Source organism: Camelus ferus, chromosome 5 (assembly GCF_009834535.1).
Source record: "Camelus ferus isolate YT-003-E chromosome 5, BCGSAC_Cfer_1.0, whole genome shotgun sequence".
NCBI lineage: Eukaryota > Metazoa > Chordata > Mammalia > Artiodactyla > Camelidae > Camelus > Camelus ferus.
Window position 1 is genome coordinate 97,105,797 of NC_045700.1, and position 19,441 is coordinate 97,125,237.

Below are 19,441 nucleotides of genomic sequence, written 5' to 3' on the forward strand. Positions count from 1 at the left end.
ATGCAGGAGCCTGGGGAGGGGCCTTCCTGGGTAAGCTGCCTGCGGCCGGGCTGCACGCAGAGCAGGCACGTGGGGCTGGTTGTAGGCCCCGGCTCTGCACTCGTTCAGTGACTTGCGACCTTGCCCCACAGGGCCTGAGGGTGTGGCGTCCAGAGCCTTGCAACAGATCAAGCCCCAGAGTCCTGCGGGGGGCCTCCTCCCTGAGCCCCCTACAGCTGCGGAACCACTGACCGCAGGCCAGGTTATGTCCTCCTGCCGAAGCAGGCGTCTGGCCCAGGACGGTCAGGGAACCCCTGAGGCTGAGAATCACTGATTTGGGAAGCAGGTGCACACAGAGAGACAGCAGACCCCGGAAATGAAAGTTCCCCCTCTGGGCTCCGGGAGAGCCTGTCATGTCTGCACACGTGTGCACTGCCATGCCCACCCACGTCTGCACAGCCATGTGCTCACCTCTATCACATGTGCGTAACACCCCCGGATACCTGGTGGCTCGTCGAAGGCCGAGACTGTTCACTGAAGCAGCTGGGTTTACCTCCCACCGAGGTCAGCGTGCTGCAGGCACCGGCGGGGGCGGGGGGCAGCTGGCAGCCTCGCGGTGTCTGTCTGTCCCTCCTTGGCTGACTTCCAAACAGGAGCAGCCCTGACAGTCGACTTCTTGGAGCAGGACCACAGAAGGAACTCGTCATTCATCAAATAGTTTAAAACCAGTGCTGGTCAGTTGCCACCGTGGCTACAGGAAGCCTCTTTTCCTGAGTGTGAAAGGACACACACACTCATGGGCACACATACACATGTGCACACTCACGTGTGCACACAAGTGCATAAAGATGACCACACCTGCGCACACACGCGTGTGCAAGCCCACGTGTGCCCCAGGCTCTCACAGAGCCCCTGTCCCCGCAGCGTGACGTCCAGGATGAGGAGAGTGCGGTGCACTACCTCCTTCTTGGCGCTCCCGGGCCGTGCTCTGCTGTTGGCGCAGAGGACCTGCGTCTGCAGCTGCCCCTGCAGGTACCTGGGGCCTTGTGGCGGGCAGAGAGAGGGCCTGGAGGTGCTCCCATGAGCCAGGGTCCCTCGTGACTGCACCCCATGTCCCAGTGCCACTGCCAGTGCTGGGAAGCCTGGGGACCCCACTCCGTCTCTGCCCCCGCCCTGCACACGGTGCACCAAGAAGCCTCGCTGGCACATCAGATGAGGGGTGGCACCCGTGGTGGCTCGGGAAGGGGGGTAGCAGTGCGGCAGCCAAGGCTCTGAGCTGACCACCTGGACCCCTCCAGGTGCAGACCCCCTCCAGGCCTCCCGTTGAGGGCCAGCTTTGCAGACAGGGGACACAGGGTGGAGGGGCTGTGGCTCCCTGCTGAACTCAGGATGGCAGGCTTGGGGCAGCTCTACACCCTGTCTGTGGGCTCCCTTGGCCCAGCATGGCCTGGGGCTGGACAAAGAGACAGTCACCACCCCTTTGTCCCTTCTGCCATGAGGGGCTCTGGACATCAAACTGACCAGCAGAGCAGCCCTAGAGTCTGAGGCCCAGAGAGGGGAAGGGGCTTGCCTGGTCTCCCCACAGGGTCTGTAGCATGGCCTGGGGAGGGCGGTGCTGTTCCCTCGGCTGGAGCCCTTTCTCCCATTGCCCTGTTTGCAAACCCGCACACCCGACCCCACCGCATGGCGTCTGTGTCCCCTTCCAGGAGCTGCCCAGCCAGGCCTCCAACTGGCTGGCCAGCCCGTTGGAGCAGCTGGGCGTCTCCAACATCCTGCTGGAGGAAGTGCCTGACGTGTCCCCCGAGTCATACTCCTGCCAGTTCACAGCCAGTAAGCTGTCCAGGTGAGATGGCCCCGCCCAGCCGGCCGGGCAGACTCACATGGGTCCCAGGCCTGACGAAGAACCAGGGATGAGGAAAGAACAAGCGAGAACTAAAATGTGGGGCTCTCCCCCTAAACGCTCCTTTCCAGAGCTTTTCAACTAGAGGCCATCAGTCCCAGGTATGCAAGCTCTCAATGCACGTCCGCTTCACCTACATGTCATCATATCAGTCAGAACAGGCAGGTTGTGGTGTGGAACAAGCACCCCCCAGCTCAGTGGCTGGACTCAGAGCTCCGCTTCCTGCTCAGCCATGGGTCTGTGGTGGGTGGGCCCAGGAGGGTGGAGGTTCCCTCTCACACAGAAAGTGCAGGTGGCGTGTCCACACTGGCTCCTGGAGGCCCCGCTGGAGACGCCTCTTCCATTGACCTGTTACTGGCCAAAGCAAGTCACACAGCCACAGCCAGCATGCAGGTTAGGGCGGCGTCAGGCCTGGTGGGGACCCGTGTGGGTGACCAGCACCAGAAACTCCCTCGGGGTGTCACTGCCCACGCTGAGAACACCTGCTTTCTGGGCTGGGGGGAAATTCAGCCTTCCTCACTTTTGCCCTACCCCAGGGCTTCCCAAGACTCTGGTGTCCCAGGGAGGGCCTTCGGGTCAACCATCTGGACACACAGGCCACCATCAGACACCTCCCAGAGAGAGGCCTGTGGCCCCGAGCTCGGAGCTTCAGGGGACACACAGGTGGCCATGGGACCCTCTGCCCAAGCGCAGTCCACTCCTTCTGCCCTGTTGGGGGGTTCTGTTGCAGCCAGAGAACCTGCCGTGCACTCCTGCCTCTGGGAAAGAAGAGGCACAACGGGAGCTGCCCGTGCTGCCCAGGGCCTGCAGCCACGGCCCGAGGCATGGGGTAGGCCTGGGCCCAGTGCCCCACACCCTGCAGGGTCCTCGGCAGTGGCGACCTGGACGCCTTCTTCCCCAGCACCCGCAAAGCACCACATTGTGAGCAGGGTCCTGCCGTAAGCCCCGAGCCCTGACCCAGGCCTGAAAGGCTGCAGCCCCAGAAACTCTGCCCCCCGGGAGCAGAGGCCCCCGTGGACACAGGAAGACCTTTCTGCATGCTGACCAGAGGGACAGTGTCCCCGGCCGGAGACCCCAAGGTGGGGCCAGAGGCTCAGAGGCCACCCCTCCTCTCTCCACAAGGGGAGCACATCCCCAGGCTGCAAAGGCAGAGCTGGCCCGCGCCTCTCGGGGACCCCAGGGCCCCAGTTGGGTCTCACATTCAGGGGTTTGTGGGACAGACAGCCAAGACCGCTGGGCCAGGGGGCGGGGGGCCCTGTTGGCCAGTGAGGCAGGGAGCCAAGGGCCAGAGCAGACCAGCAGCTGCAGCGGCCCGAGATGGGCAGCGGCTGGGGCAGCGGCTGGGATGGGACTGCCCAGCAGAACCGGCTGCTGACAACCGAAGGCCCAGGCCACGTGGGCTGCCCCACAGGGGCCAGGCCCCCCCAGGACAGGCCTCCAGGTGGAGGCTGACCCCTGCCCAGACCGAGGGTCCGTGCAGAGTGGGCTGTGCTTGGCCAGGGCGTGGGTTCAAACCCAGACATGACTGCCATGAGCCAAGGCCTCCCATCTACAAAGAGGGGTTGTGCCATGTGAGCCGGTGACATGAGCAGGACCTGGGTGTGTCTTCACCGCTGTCACCAGGGGCCCCAAGAGGCCACCCAGGGGCTGAGTCCCAAGACAGGAGGGCCGGGATGTCCCTGCCCCGCTGTCACATGACTGGTGCCTTCCCCACCACCCCCAGCTGTTTGAGATCCTGGCCAAGACCCCCTACGGCCACGAGAAAAAAGGCTTGCTTGGGATCGACCAGCTGCTGGGGCAGGCTGTCTTCAGCGCAGCCCTCCCCCTGCACGACGTGAATCCTGGGGCCGGAGGGGCCCAGCTGGGTTGTGGCGGGAGGCTCAGGCTGCCGCCAGAGGGTGAGTGTCTAGATGAGGAGGATCCCAGGTCCTGCCCTCCCACGACGGCAGCTGTGGTCAGAGCGGCAGCTGTGCTGGGGTCAGCAGCACCCCTGTGCGTGACTGGGCCCGGTGTGGCCTGCGGCGCGCCCACCACGGGCCCAGTCTCCCTGGGCGGCTTCCCTCTCGGGGGAGAGGGGGAGGTCTCATGTGCCTGTCACAAAGCAAGGTAAACTGAGGCATCGCCAGGGAGGGGTGCTCACCTCGCCAGCGGCCACAGTACCAGACTCGTCAGCCTTACCATCACCCCTGACAAAATGTCCACCCTCTGGGTCTGGAGGCTGTTGACTCCCCGCCCCTGCAGCCGCCCACCATGAGGCCCTCAGAGCTGCAGGGAGGGGCGACGGGGCCTAAGGGCCCCAGGTCAGCCCCCCCCCACTGCTGTGTGACCCTGAGATGCCACCGAGGGGTCAGTGAGGGCGTGCACAGGGAGTGGCCCGGTGCCCACGCACAGCGCCCCCTCACCCGGGGGCATGCACTCCCTGCTGGCCGGGGCTGGGACGGCCTGCCCCACTGGCCCGGCCATGGCCAGGGACTGCCAGATCCCTGCCCAGAGACACAGTTCCCACTGACCACAGCCACCAACTCCTCCCAGGGCCACCCTCCAGGCCCCTCCACTGCCCTGGACCTGGAACCTGGGAGCCCCAGGCCAGGGGGTTTAACACAGATGTGCGCTCCTCAGAGGGGCCTTCCTGGACGCCAGCCCCCAGCCTGACCCTTTTGTCCTCAGCAGTCCTGAGTCCCGGGGTTTGTCTGGCTGTCCGCCCATGCTGGGGGTGCTGAAGCCCCCAAACCTAGAATGGTGTCTGTTGGGGGAGGATGCCCGGACCAGCCTCAGATCTCCCTGCCCGACGGCTTCTTGTCCCCAGGGCCCCTTGGTGGCGCCCCTAGAGAGTCCGTGGGCTCTGGGCCTCAGCCAGCAGCAGGTGCTGCTCCAGTGCTGGGCCCGCGGGCACCAGTGGAACGAGTAGCAGCCTCTGGACCAGGTGCGCCGGTGCCTGGGGAGAAGATGGCTGCCCGCTTCACCTGGCTCGGTGAGTCCCGTGCCCCTCAGGGACTCCTGGGCCCCCAGCTTGGTCTTCTGGGTAACAGTCTGCTAACCGATGTCCCCAGGAGGGGAGCCATGCATGGGGCTCAGCCACTGGCCACACCAACCCCTCCTAGGCCAGCGTTCCCTGGCTCCTGCCCAGCCGTCTGGCCTCAATAAGGTACCCGAGCTCTGTGACCTTTTGGGGCCCTCGTAATGCTCTGGTGCGGGTCTGGGAACCCCTTTCTGCAAGCGAGAGCCCCTTTCAACCCCAGTCCTCAATGTCCCTGGTCCAGCAGACATGTCCAGTGAAGTCCTGGGCCACCCCAGGAACTCCTGGCACAGCGGAGGTCACCCTGCCCAAGGCCCAGGGGTCTACTGTCTCCCCTCCTCAAGACAGGTTCGCACCTCTGGGATGGCCGTCTGCTCTGGGCAGCCCCAGGCTCCTTGACTTCCTCACAGCCTCCACCTCCCCCGAGTTCTGTGCCCCAGTCACCTGAAGTCCTGTCTTGCCCCCAAAGACAGCAAGTGTGCCCGCCCTCCCTGGGCCTGTGCACTCATGCATGCACATCTCCGTTCAAACTGTGAGCCATGTCGGGGTGCTGTGCGAGGCAGGGGGTCCTGCTCTTGTGGAGTGCCCCAGCCCTGGGTGACACAGAAAGGGAGGCCATCCACAACCGCTGTGGACCTGGACGGGGTGGAGGGCTGCCACGCAGGGTGCGCAGGGCCAGAGCACTGATGCCCAAGGCACAGCCCACGTGCGCAAGGACTTGGGGCTCCTTCCTGGGGCCGGGGAGGAGCAGGGCCCCGGGACAGCAAGGCCAGGTGCAGGCCATGGACGGCCGATGGGTGGGGTCCTTGGCTGGGTTCTAGACAGACTTGCATTTTATAGAAGTCACTGGCCAATGCACGGGAGACAGGACACCAGGCTGGGATGGACCTGGGCTAGACCTTTGGGAGGCAGACAGGGTGCACACTTGAGGGACTGGGGGGCACCTTAGGACCTGGCCATGGTGCGGCTGGGTGCAGAGCTGGAGGCATCCCGAATGACCCCCAGGCTCCCAGAACTGGGAATGGGTGGGCGATATGCCTGTCAAAGAGGGGACACCCACCCCAGGAGTTGGTTGGAGGCAGATAGGGCTCAGGAAAGGGGTGTCCAGGGGGCAAGAAGCACCCTGGGCAGAGCCCTTGGGTTTGGTGCCCAGGTCAGCATGGTGGGAGGGCCAGAGGCCAGGAGGGAGGAGTTGTACCCAGAGCTGCCAGGGGACACCCCTGAGGACCAGTCCCCTCAGTTTCCTCCTAGAAGACTCAGCATTGGCTGAGTGTGCTCCCTGGAGGAGAAATGCGGCTGTGGAGACCCCCACCTCAGGCTCAGCCCAGCATTGGGGGCACAGGCCACCGGGTCCCTGACAGCTGACCCCAGTGCCCCCTCTGCAGGGCTCTACACAGGCTGGCTCCTGCCAGCAGCAGTGGTGGGCACACTGGTGTGGTGTTCCTGGCGGGCTGTTTCATGGTGTTCTCAGGCACACCTACATAAGTGTCCTCTCCCCTCAGCTCCCAGGCCTTCCCGGTGTCTCCTGAGGTGGGTGTGCAGTCAGAGGGACCCCCAGGTGCCAGGCCCTGTGCAGAGCTGGGGACAGAGGTGCACACTGAGTGCACCCCTGCCCACAGGGTGTCACGGGGGGCCCTGTGAACTTGGCTGGAAGGCTGACAGGTAGACCGGCTGTTCCCAGGTGGACACAGGTGGACAGGTGTGCCCCCGGACTGACAGGGGGACAGGTATACTCTCAGGCTAGTGTCACTGGCACTCGTCCTTGCTTCTTACAATAGTGTAAGCTTTTTTTTATAAATAAATGACTGGTTTGCGTTTTACCCTATTATGGAGCTGAAATTTCAAAAAGTTACCTAAAAAATTATCATTGTGTACATTTTTAAAAGAAGTGCTGGGGAGGGAGAGGGCAAGGGGAGGGCAGGCCCTCCATGGCGCCCACAGCACGCCCCCACCGCCCTGAGGCAGGAGCTGTGTGGCAGCGGGGACAGCTTCGAGACGTGCCTGCTCTGCCATGACTGCCCCTTCTGGCTGCTCTCCAGCACCTGTGCCCTGGTCCAGGCACGAGGGGGCCAAGGTGAGAGCGGCAGCTCCCCCGGGGTCGGGTCCTGCCCTGCCTGCACCCCCTGCTCGGTCCCCGTCAAAGGCAAGCCCCCTGTGAGTGACGTAACCCCCACGGCACCATGCCCCCCCAACCCCGGGCCACGACTGGCCAGCACGGCGTGGCGCTCAGCGGAGGGCCTGCGCCAGGAGACGCCCGCTCCTCACTCTCCTATGACTGTGCTATTGCGTGTGGCTGGCCAAGGTCAGCTGGGGGCCCAGGGCAGGCAGACCTCTCGGGCACAGACGGGCTGCGCAGAGCTCCCAACTCAAGAGGCCGGGAGGGCGGCTCCCTGGAGTCCTTGAGCCCCGTGCACCGCGGGGGGTGTCGTCGTCTCCATGGGAACAGCAGCCTTGCCAGCATGCACCACACACAAGCCTGGAGCCCTGGTGCCAGGACGGAACCACAGACAGACGCCCCTCTGCTGCACTCCTGGGGACCTAGGCCTGCTGTAACACATTGTCACACAAGGGGGGCCTTAGCACAACAAAGCGGTCTTCTCACAATTCTGAAGGTCAGAGTCTAACACTGAGGTGGTGGCAGGGCTGGTTTCTTCTGGAAAACCGGGTCCGTGATGCCCCCCTGGTTCCTGGTAGCCGCCAGGAATCCTCCTGTTCCCTGGTCCAGGGCTGCATCACTCCCACTGCTGCTTCCATCTTCGTGTGGCCCCTCCCTCGATGTGTCTCTGTGTCTGTTTCCTCTTCTGTGTCATTGGTTTTCGACCCTCCCCTAATCCAGGGTGCGCTCATCTAGAGAGCCTTATCCTAATTACACATGCAGAGGCCCTCCTTCCAAATAGCATTATATTCTGAGGTCCCAGGTGGACACATCTTTGGGGAGCCCATAATTCAATTCACTACAGTCCGCCCTCTGGCCCCCAAAACTTCATATCCATCCATGTGCAAAATACATTCACCCCCAACCCAGTGTCCCTGAAGTCTCACCCACTGCAGCATCAACTCTAGGTCCAAAATCTCACCTAGATACCGACAACTCAGAAGTCTCAAATTTCATCTGCATCATCTAAGTCAGGTGCGGGTGGGACTGGCTATGGGCCCTCCTGGGGCGACATCTTCTCTACCTGTGCTAGGGAACAAGTCACCTGCTGCCGAAACACAATGATGGGCAGGCACAGGCCAGGTGTGGCCACCCCCAAAGGGAGGACGGAGAGGGAGTGCAGGGGCCTCCAGCCCCGATTGAGCCGGAACCCCCCCCCGCCCCGCCCGCAGGCTGGCCAGCCCTTGGACCACGACCATGGTGGCACCGTCTTCTTCAGCCTGTTCGTGGTGCTGTGGGCCATGTCCTCCTGGGATGCTGGAGTGCAAGAGCATCATGCAGGCCCACCCCTGGGGCTGCTCCAACCGTGAGGACATCGAGGTGGGCGGTCCCCTGGCCCTGGTCGCTCATGGAGCGCGCACCCCCGCTGAGCACCGGCTTCCCTCCAGGAGAGGCCGTGGCCTCAGGTGGCTGCCTCAGCTCCCACAACATCCCTGAGCCCCACCGCTGGTGAGGACGAGCCCTGCTTCCCCAAGAGGAGCCGCCTGCGCCGGTGCTGGCCGGCTCCGTGGTGGTCATGACGATGGTGAGGGGTCGCCACTGCCCTCCCCGCCCCCCCATGCCTCTGTCCTCCTGAGCCTCAGGGGGCAGCTTGTGTCCTCCTTCCCACCCCCCTCATGCTTCCTCTGAGAGCCACAAGACCCTTGCTGTCACCAGAAAGGCCCCCGTTATCTGGGCTCCAGGGAGGGGGAAAAGCCTGTGGCCAAGTTAGGGGTCCGGGTGTTAAGAGGTGGGTGTGTGCTGGACAGAGGCCTCTGGGAAGGCTTCCCCAGCTGTGGGCTTGGGCGTCCTTCAAGATGGGGGTGCAATCCCAGCACAGGGGCCCCTCACACCCTGCCTTGCCCTCCAGCCCTAGAGGCTTCCTAACTGACCCACTCCCTCCCCTTCCAAGATGTCAGGAATTCCCCGTTTGGGGCTGGTGAGCCAGTGGGGTGGGTTCTCTAGCACCTGGGGCTAACAATGCATAGGGGCCCTTTGACACCCAAATGTCACCCACCTCTAATTCTAAATGACCACCCTTCCCCACCTCTCCCTGCCCACCATGCCGCACTGCCCCGCAACCCCAGCAAGAGGAGGCACAGAGCACAGCCTGGTCTAGACACGCAGCAGTGGTGGTACTGCTGTGGGGGCTGTGGCCTGAGGGTGCTGGGGTGCCGGGACAGCAGCACGGCGGCTCAGGCATCTGGCTGCCCACAGGTGGCCATGGTGGTCATGTGCCTGGTGTCCGTCATCCTCTACAGGGCCATCCTGGCCATCCTGGTGTCCAGGTCAAACAACACCCTCCTCGCAGCCTGGGTGAGCTTCCACTGTCTGCTCCTGCTGAGTGGGTGGGGCTGTGGTCCCCCCACCCCCTGTCACCCTGCTCTGACCTGCCATCTCCCCTCAGTCGTCATGCATCGCCAGCCTCATGGGGTCCATCCTGAACCTCGTCTTCACCCTCATCCTCTCCAAGACCTACGTGGCCCTGGCCCATGTCCTGACAAAATGGGGTGAGTGCCGAGGCTGGCTGGGCACTGACCCAGCCCAGCTGCATCACATCAGAACACGACTTTTTTCATGTCTGAATGAGGCCCAGATGGGACATGTCACATCCACCCCCAAAAGTCCCTCCAATAGCAGTGAGCAGGGCCTCGATGGCAGGAGAGGAAGTGGCCCTCCTGGGTACTCCAGGCCTCACCCTGGGTCAACAGGAGTCCTTGCCCCTCGCAGGTGAGTCCTCTCTTTCCCCCTCTTTGCCTGCCTCTCCACACCTTCCTCGGACCCCTTTCCATTTCCTAAGGACAAGTGCTGATGAGCCAATCCATCCATCCCACAAACTGCAGTCCTGGTCTAGGAGAGGGACAGAGCTCAGAGCACACCTAGGGAGGAGGGTGTGCAGACAAAATGGAGGCAGGGAGTGGGAGGTGGGTGGGTGCCCAGGGAGAGGCTCCAGGTGAGGGGACCCAGGGACAGGGCCCTGGGGGAGCCACTCAGTGTTCCTGCAAGTGGGGCTGTGTCCCCCTTTTCTGGCCTCAGGTGCTACCTCCGGTTAACCTTTGATGCTCCCACCTCCATCTCAGCACCTGCTTCCTGGGCACCTCCACCGCCCAGGCCCCCACAGCTATGCCCTGTCTGCCCCCCTGAGCTACATCATATGACTTCCTAGAGTCTCTTGCCCAGTTCCTCCTTTACCGACAGAACGTTTTTAGATGGCTTTGAAGTAAGAAATCCAGGAATTCCACACGTTGCCCCTTCTTGAAAGAATTTCTTTAAAATATCCGGGCCTTTCCCCCATCTCTGCATGGGTGAGGTGGTCTTACGACGGGATCTCGCTGTGCCACAGAGATGCATCGGACCCGGACCAAGTTCGAGGACGCCTTCCCCCTCAAGGTGTTCATCAACTTCTGCTGCTCGCTCGTCTGCATCGCCTTCTGCAAGGGCAGGTCGGCGCCCTGGGCCCCGCCCTCGGAGCGACCCGCCCTGCCCCCGCCCCACGCTACATCCCGCCCCGCCCCTCGACGGCCTATCCGGCCACGCCCCCACACCTCGGCCACGCCCTACCCGCGCGACCCGCCTTGGCCACGCCCCCACACCGCCGGGCCACCCCCCTCACCTCCTGTCTCCGCCCACCCCAGGCTCCGCCCCGCTTCGCGCTTCGCCAGGTGGTCTCCGGGTGGCCGCGGGAGCACAGGTGCGGCGGCCTCGGCCCGACGCCAGGCGGGGCTGGTCACGCGCTGCCTCGGGACCTTGATTCTCCCCCAGGTTCGTGGGCTATCCGGGCAACGGCCACATCCTGCTTGGGGTCCGCAACCAGGCGGGGAGCCCGCGGAGACCGGCCCTAGCCGTTGGCGGCTCTTCCTGCCCCCTAGGCTGCCACACCGGCCTCCTCACACGGCTCCTGCCCCCTCGCAGCCGTCCACAAAACACTCACAATCCGCGTGTCCCCAGTGGCCCCCGATTCCCACCTGAGCGGAGCTCCAGTCATCGGGGTGGACCGTGAGGCAATGCCGCTGCCGCGAACTCGGCTGGCACACTGTGCGTGCAGGGGCTGGCGGCCCTCCCGGGGCTCAGCGTCTCCCAGGTTGGCCCCCTCCACCCCCGCCAGCACAGCAGGCTCCCTTGCGTGGCCCAGCAGCTCTGAGAGCCAGGTGTGAGCCTGCTTTTTCAGGAAGCAGAAGCTGCTTCTGTGCAGAATGAAGCATCACTGTGGGGGGAGTGCCCCCAAAGCTGACCCCAACAGACTGGAGTGCGCATAATTGGTGTGGGTGTCACCCCGGGAAGCATGCAAAGGGAGGAGGATGGCAGGAGGAGGTGCACCTGCAAGTACTTAAGTGCGGGGCCGCTGTTGAGGACATGTGGGCTCAACCCTGCCCAGACTCTCTGAGACACTGTAGAAAACCCCCCAAATTGTCCCCGTTCATCTGGTTCCTCACTGGCTGAGGGCCACGCTCGCCCTGAGGCAGCATGAGTGGCTGTGTCTGGAAGAGTCCACAAGCGGCCTCTGGGCTTGGCCAAGGGGACACAGGTGGGGATCCAACAGCTCCTGCTGAGCACCTCACCTCAAAGACCCTCTTCTCCTTTTTGATGGAGAAGGAGGGAGAACAGCAACCTCCCATGGGTCTGGGCTTGACCCAGCCTGACAGCTGCCTGCAGAGTGGCTGCCCCCAAGGGACACTCTCCATTTTCCCACAAGAGGGGAGGGGCTTTCTAGGGACAGGGCAGGTGGGACCACAACTCAGGGCCATTACTGCATACGACGCACATCAGTCCGGCAGCCTTCAGTTATCAGGGGGAAAAGTTCCCAACTCAAAGTGGCTTAAGCAAAAACGAGTTTCATTGGCTCCCATATTGGAAACACAGGGCCCTGTGGGCTCAGGTATGGCTAGATCCAGGTGTTTAAACAATGTTGCGCTGCTTTCCCCAGCATTGGCTGTGCTCTCGGACATGTTCTCCTCACCTGGTAGGGAAGACATCCTGCAGTGTGGGTTGACATCCCAATAGCATTGGATGACATCCTTTAACTTTGTACCCCCTTGCAAGGCATGCTGTCTCTAGAGCTCTCCCTAAAAGCCCGGGCCCATCCCTCACTGGCTTGATCAAGTCACTGTTGAGGCCTGCATCTTGGGTCCTCTCTTGAGCCAGAGGCTAGGCTTGACCCCATGTTGGTTCCCAAAAAGAACCCAGGGTGCCAAACGATAGTGCCTCTGGTCACTCCCATGCACAGCCTGCCAGTTGGTCCTGGGGAAGACTTGGGGAGGGGGCTTGAGTGAGATAGGGAAGGGGGAGGAAGGCGGGAGGGTTTTGGCCATCCTCAAGGTGCCTGTGGCATGTCTGAAAGGGCGATGAGGGCATGGCGGGGGCCACCTTTGAGGCCCAGAGACAGCTGGGTGGACATGAGGCTGGTCCCTCCCACAAGCTAATCTGAGGCCCTGATGCTGCAGTGTGTGGCTTGGAGGCTGCCTCACTGAGTTGGCACAGGAGCTCCTGGTCATCACAGTGGGCAAGCAGATCATCAACAACGTGCAAGAGATTCTTGTTCCATGAATCACCCACCCCACCCCGCCCTGGGAAGCATCCAGGGACCGTGGGACCCGGGAATGTCTGGGGCAGCAGCCCCGGTCCAGCCCCAGCTGGGAGAAGAGGTTGGACAGAAGGAAGGTCTGGCCCCTTGTGGACCTCAGCAACTCACGTGCAGTGTCGGGGAGGCTCTGCCCCAGCCACCTGCCCCGCAGGATCTATGATGCCCCCACCCTACAGAGTTGCTGCAGACACTTACTGAGTTCTCTCGCCCCGGGGATAACTTTGGAGGGGAGGACGCCTGGGTTCCTGGGCCCTGTCCCATCCATGCCAGTCCATCCTGTCTGCAGCCTGCTGTGGATGGACCAGGGAGTTTTTTGGCCCCAACACAACACTAGAGGGAGGAGCAAGGGGAGGCCCCTGGTTTCACCTGCCCTAACAGAAATACCCAGACCACTGGGGTCCCATCTCCCCAGTGCCACCCACTGGCACCACTGTGGCCCCAGTCAAGGCAACTGGGACCCTGTCCTAGGCCAGAGCCTTCAATGGCCTGCCCAGGCGTGGTTTCTTATCCGGCCCGAGGCTGGACGCCCTCCACCATCTCTCTCCACACCTGATCTCCCGTGATGGCAGCTCCTTGGCGACTCCCCCGGGGAACCACAGACGGTAGCTGTGGGACCTTGGCCAAGCCATGTGCCCTCACCGGGCATGGCCCTGACTCTCAGGGCAGGTGGTGTTGGGAAGCTGAGTTCAGGATACCAAAGTGCAGGGTGTCGCTGGACGAGCGGCAGCATGGGGAAGCAATACCACGAGCCCCACTGTCCTCATCTACTCCCTCCCTCCCTCCCAAGCTTGACACAGCTCTTGACATCTCTTTGCAGTTTCCAGGAGGGATCAGTTGTCCCCAGATCTCCTGTGAGTGAGGCAGACTTTCCTGAGGGCACTGCAGGGTTGCTGGGGGAGGTGATGCCAAAGCGTCGCCCCTCGCTCTGCCTACCCAGTGGCCCCAGGCCCTCCTCCTCCTGGTGCCCTTTACTTGCAGGGTGCCCAGGACCCAACTTGTTAGAACGGGGGCATTTCCCTGGGTGCTCTGTCTCCAGGAAGCTAGAGGACTGGTGGCAGAAATTCTGGCTCCGCTCCAAGAAGAGGAGGGTGGGGGCTTCCATGGTGGCTGGCTAGGTGCCCTGGGAGGCGGACTACAAACTTCTACCCTGCGAGGACCTGTTTGACGAATACCTAGGGATGGGTAGGCGCCCTGGTGGTGGCGGCAGCCGTGGCTATCACCGTGGGTGGGAGGGGCAGCCACACACCCGAAAGGCTTTCAGCCTCAGCATTCCTGTCTTCATCTACCTTGAAGCATGATTGTGGGGGTGAGCATGACAGAGGTTCCCTGGTGGAGTAAGGCCCACAAAGATCAGGAAAGGAGTTGAGGGGGCCAGAGTGGGGAGTGCTCAAGAAAGGTTGGCTGAGGGCAGCAAGGGGCGGCACCCTGGGCACAAGGGTTTGGAAAAGGACCTGGGGCCAGTTGATGGGGCTCTCTTGCAGTGGCCTTAATCTCCCCTACCCAGGAAAGCCTGGGCCAGAGCCTCCTGTAGGGAGTGAGAAGTGGGGTGCTCAGGCCCTGGGGGCTAAGGAACCCCGAGAGGCAAGGCTACACCTGGGAGGCGATAGGCCTGGGGAGTTGATATTCTCTAGACAGTTTCTCGATGCCCACACTCTTGGCTGACCCTCAGCACGTGTTCTTGCCAGGTAGGGGCTGTTCCCCACATGGGGCAATTGCACTTTTTGAGGGCAGGGTCTGTGCCCAGTGTAGACACCAGTCCCTGCAGCCAGGGCCTTACTCTTTGATAACAGAGGAGAAAGAATGATGGCACACTCTTAATCTAAAGGGCTGCACCTAAGCCAATGCATTGCTCTGAGCTCCCTGGCAGCCAAAGCAAAAAGGGTGACAGGAGCTGCATAGTTCTATGGATGACAGGGGGCAGAAGAGTTCACAAGGGAGAGACACGCTTTTCCCTGATAACGTGCATGGGGTGGACCTTGTGTCTCCACTCCATTGGACAACAGGCAATGGGACCTGATGCTTTCCTTAGGAATTTTACGTCCTTTCAAGGAGCCATTTCCTAAAATCAGCCCTAATGTCGGAAGCAGGTTCTGTTGCCGCTCCTGCCAGGAGCCCACAGGGTGGGCCAAGCACCGGAGAGGACAGTTACATAGGGAGGCTGAATGTCCAGCCAGAAACGCATCCAGCTCTGTGAGAGCAGTCAGGGGAGGCTTCCTGAGGGAAGGGGCCCTGCAGCTACGTCTGCAGGATGAGCAAGAGCAGGAGGAGGAGTGACCAGAGGCTGGGACCCTGCTGATGGGCAGGGGTGCCCCCAGGGGCTCCCGGAAAAGCGATGTCAGGGTTTACGGTGGGCACTGTTGGCCATCGGTTGCAGGCGCGGGTGGCCCTTACCACCAGCTGAAACCGGGCGGGCAGGAGTCGTGGTTCGCGGGCCGCGGCCGGCGGAGGGTCCTGGCGGTGGGTGACACTGTTCCCGTCCGCCGCAGCGCTGCAGCGCGGCTGCATCACCATCTTCGTGGCCGCCCGCCCGCTCCCGCCGCTCTTCGCTCCGCTCAACAACTGGGTGGACGCGCTCAGGTTCGTCTGCGAGCGCGGCGTCTGGGTTCACGTCCTGGCGGGCGTCACGCACCTGGCGGTCACCGGCAAAGTGAGCGCGCTGGGGCGGGGTCCGGGGGGCGGGGCCCGCGGGGCGGGGCCCGGCGACTGCGCGGGGTCGGGCGGGGAGGGGCGCTGACCCGCCGACCGCCCAGGCCTCCCTGCTGGCCTTGTTGTGCGACTTCCCGCCGCGCGCCCCCTCCGGCCGGACCAGTGCCCGTGCCCTGCCCCGCTGCGTCAGGTTCACGCTGGCGCGCACACCCCGCGTGCAGGTGAGGCGGGCGGGGTGCGGCCCGGGGACGCGAGGAGCCGCGGGCGGGGCGGGACGGGGCGGGACGGGGCGGGACGGGGCGGGGCTCGGGGGGGTAGGGCGAGGACGGGGGCACAGCCTGCGGGACCCGCGCCCCTTTTCCCGCCTCGGGGACCCCGCCGTGCGGGGACCCCGGGGACCGCGGTGGTGCGGGCGGGGGCCGTGATTACCAGCCCCGTTCTTTTCATGGGTCCAGGCTTCTTTCCTTTTCCTGTTTCTTTCTGAGTCAGTTCTGGTACTTACTTGCTCACAGAAAACTGTTTCAAATGAGCTTCAGGGCGCAGTGACACAAACGTACGCTTCATACTCTCTTACGATTTTCTTAGGCTCTCCTGTTCTTGTAGCTGTGGCCCTACTTTCTTTCTTTCCAGATAGTTTCTATCCTTTCTTTCCTCTTAAAAAGCAATTTTCTGGAGTTGACTCATTTGTTTTCAGACTTTCTTGGGCTTTAATAAACAAATTGTTGTCTATGCATTTATTTGAATGTACTGCTTAAAACCTCCATTCCACTTAATACTTCTTTCCTTCACTTCTGGAATATTTCGTCACTCCAATTGTGATTTTCCTATTTATCCATTAATTATTTAGAAGACTAAGTTCTCAAACAGGCGGAGTTTCTCCTTTTCACTACTTAAAACACCATTAATGTAGGAATCTTTCCATCTGGCCTTAATGACGCTTCAGCTATAAATCTTTTCCTTTCTGATTGGCGCTGAGGTAACTTTTATATCAAAATTTCCACTTCTAGATCATTCTTGGTAAATTGTATCCTTGTTTTGACTCATCCGTGTCCTCTAGTTTTAAAATACTTGTGATTTACATTGTATTTTTTTTTTTACTCGAGAGAACAGTTATTTACCATCAGAATAATTAATCTATGATAGTCATGAAAATGTTAGTGTTTAATTCCTGGTGTTACATGAGTCACTGAAGAATGAATCATTAGAAGATTTTCAACTTGGAAAACACTGATATGCTACCCAAAAAAAATCATTGACTTTGGTCTGAATTACTTGGGGGGGGAGGGGGGAGTTGATGTGATGTAAGTCTCTCATTCGATGAGTCTTCCTTTATGATCTGGTCACAATAGACTTTTGCATGTTTCAGGTGAGCCTAGGATCTTTATTGATTTTGGAGCAAGGTTCTACACATATCCACTACGTCAGCCTTCTTAATTTCAACTTTACTATTAGAAAAACACACCAAAACATTTTCAGTCATTTGTGAATCCCAACTCTTTGGTATATTTTATTAACATCTGTGGCTACACTAGCTTCTTAGGCATTGCTGTCCCTCTGGGTTCGTTTTTCTTCTTTCTGAAGTTGATCCTTTAGTAGCTCTTACAGGAATGGTGTGGCTGGTGAACTCGTATGTATGTTCGTTTTTACATGTCTGAAAATATTTCCATCTTTGTTCTCCAAGTAGCAGGTATGAAATTCTGGGTTAAGGGATATTTTCCCTAGGCTCCTTCTAAATATTACTCTTTTGTGACCTGGCTTTTCTTGCCAGAGGCATTTGTAGCATTTAAGTTTTTTCTCATTTCCTTTGATCCGCATCACCAACAGATTTGGTTCTTTTCAGAAGTTTCTCGCTGAGACTCAGAATGTGCTTTTGCTCTGGAGTGATGTCTTCTTCTTTTGTTCTAGAAACAACTCATTTTATTCCTTCAAACAGGCTTCTCCACACTCCCTTCCAGCCTCCCTTCCAGAAGTCTCTGTCTGCTGGGGCCTCCTCATGTCTCCACCTGTCTGGAGTGCTTTTGCCTTTCGATCTCTGTGGCCCTCTGTGCATGCAGGGCGACTTCATGACTGCCCCCGGCTCCCATGGTGCTCTGCTGTGTCTAGTTAGCCACTTAAAGTTTACCCTCCTCGCTGAGGAGTTTTTCTCAATGATGGTATTTTTTATTTTCAAAATTTTTGGGTTTTTTCTTTTCTTGCAAACTTGGTCCCGGTAATGCTTTCCAAGGAGTGCAACGTGTAAGTTTATGGCACAAAATGGAACGTCACACCTTCCCGCAACACGGAACAGCAGCAAAGCCCAATGTCACGCTTGTGACAGTTGGGCAGCTCACTGGGCAGGCGGGTGGGCAGTGTCTGGCAGAGTGGCCGCTGGTCCCGTGAAGACACACTTTCATGGTTTAAGTGGGTTGACATTACCTGTTGGAGCACAGACTTATGGGACTGTCACACCTACCGGATAATGAGGCATTTGCCACTGTGGGGCTCAGTTACAGTCCAGCCCATCTACCTGTTTGAAACCCCAACAAGGTAAAGCTGAAGGTGCTGTCAGAGCAGCCTGTTTGGGAACATTGTCCACTTCACACACCCTCAATGGTGAGCCAGGCCCAGAATCTCAGGACGGGTGAGGGAGGAGGCGGGGAAGCTGAGAGGTGCATCTGGCGCCCTGAGCCCCACATCCCCTGCAGGTGCCAGGCTTTCAGGGAGGATGAGGGACACCGTTCCCCGGCCATCTGCCTGGCCTTCGTCATCGTGTGTGAGGTACCGAGGCACCTCTCAGCTCCTCCGCCGATGTCCCCCACTGGCGCTCGTGGCCTCAGCGCGGTGGTCCCCACCCCCACAGTGCTTTGCCTGACCTCACCGTGTGGTGTGTGGGGGTCGGCATGACCGAGGGCGCGGGGCCCAGTGCTGACTGTTCTGTCACCTGGGTCAGCTCACAGCTCTTCGCAGGTTCATTTCCCTGCTGGCCTCTGTCGCCCACTGTGTGGACATCAGAATGCTCTGGGCGCTGCAGAGCATCCCACTGGAGCTGGGGTGGTCTCTGGCCGGTCTCTGGCCATGGCCTCTGCCTCTTCCAGGAGTTTCCTTTTCTGTACTGATGCTTGCTGTCCAGCTCAGCCCACACCTGGGGAGCAGGTGCCCACCCCTGGCCCCATGAAGGCCACTCAGGGCACTTGTTTTGCCAAGGGGTGGGGGTGCCCTCTCCCACCACTCACACCAGCCCTGCTCCCAGCACGTGGTGTTCTCCACCAGCCGGGTCCTCGACCTTGTGGTCCCCGACATCCCTGAGTCTGTGGAGATCGAGGTGAAATGGGAGTGCTACTTGGCCGAGCAGGCGCTGGCCGAGAGCGAGGTGAGTGCCGGCCCCAGCCTGGTGCCCTGCTGCCATCCCAAGGGAGTGAGGAGTCCGTCCAACCACTCTCCTCCTCCTCTGCCCTTTCCTGGAAACAGGCTCTTTTTGGACCAGACGGAGGTAAAGTGGACCAGCCCTCAGGCTCAGAGGTGAGTCTGGGCCCACAAGCCTAGGCTGCCAGGAGCCAGCCAACAGGGCCTCCCCAGCGCCCTCCAAGGCCACAGGGTTCACCGGAGAGCCAGCAGCTGAGGGGCCTGGAGCCAAGCCCAGCTGGGGGCAGAGGGATGCGGAGCAGTCCGAGGCTTACCCGCGGAGAGGCCACAGCCCAGGCCCTGGCCCTCTGGCCCAGGGTTGCCAGGCCCTTGGCCGCCTCAGGCCTCTGCTCCTGTGCCCTGTCCCAGGTCCTGTGGGAGTCCCCAAGGCCAGCTGACTACAGCAGCACCACCTGAGGGCTGGGGCACACCGTGCCCAGGGGGGCCAGGGGTATCCCGCACCCGCGGCTTGTGGGGTAGCTGCCCCGTGCCATCCCCTCTCCAGTCTCCTGACTCCTGACTCAACGCAGGGAGGAATGGCTCCACACCTGAGACGCTGCCTCCGTCACCCACCGCCCCCCCGCCCCTCATCCCTGACCAGACCCCGACTGCCTCCCGGTTTACACGGCCCCTCGACGAGGCTTATTTCCAGTCAAGTCAGTGGACTTGGGTCTTGTCCTCCCTCTGGTGCTCCCCGCACCTGCTGTCCCTCAAGTGGCAGTGTCTCCTCTGAGGCCAGCCCCACCCCTCCTGCCCTTCCTCACTGGGTCGCACCCGCTCCCAGGCCCTCTGCGTGCCTGTCAC

The 19,441-nt window shown here is 61.0% G+C and overlaps 1 protein-coding gene across 1 annotated transcript; it reads left to right on the plus strand.

Moving 5' to 3' along the window:
• Positions 1-19,076, plus strand: ANO7 (anoctamin 7). Its single transcript, XM_032479185.1, is given in 25 exon segments — positions 1-30; positions 904-1,011; positions 1,686-1,822; positions 2,742-2,790; positions 3,594-3,713; positions 4,686-4,812; positions 4,815-4,850; positions 6,281-6,327; positions 6,330-6,380; positions 6,861-6,953; positions 8,223-8,303; positions 8,305-8,370; positions 8,439-8,541; positions 8,544-8,575; positions 9,247-9,345; positions 9,437-9,539; positions 10,373-10,791; positions 10,899-11,064; positions 12,485-12,569; positions 13,647-13,792; positions 15,097-15,257; positions 15,361-15,477; positions 17,783-18,013; positions 18,486-18,605; positions 18,704-19,076. Coding segments are annotated over 25 exon segments (2,802 nt in total). The 3' UTR covers positions 18,779-19,076.
• The last annotated feature ends 365 nt before the right edge of the window (positions 19,077-19,441 follow it).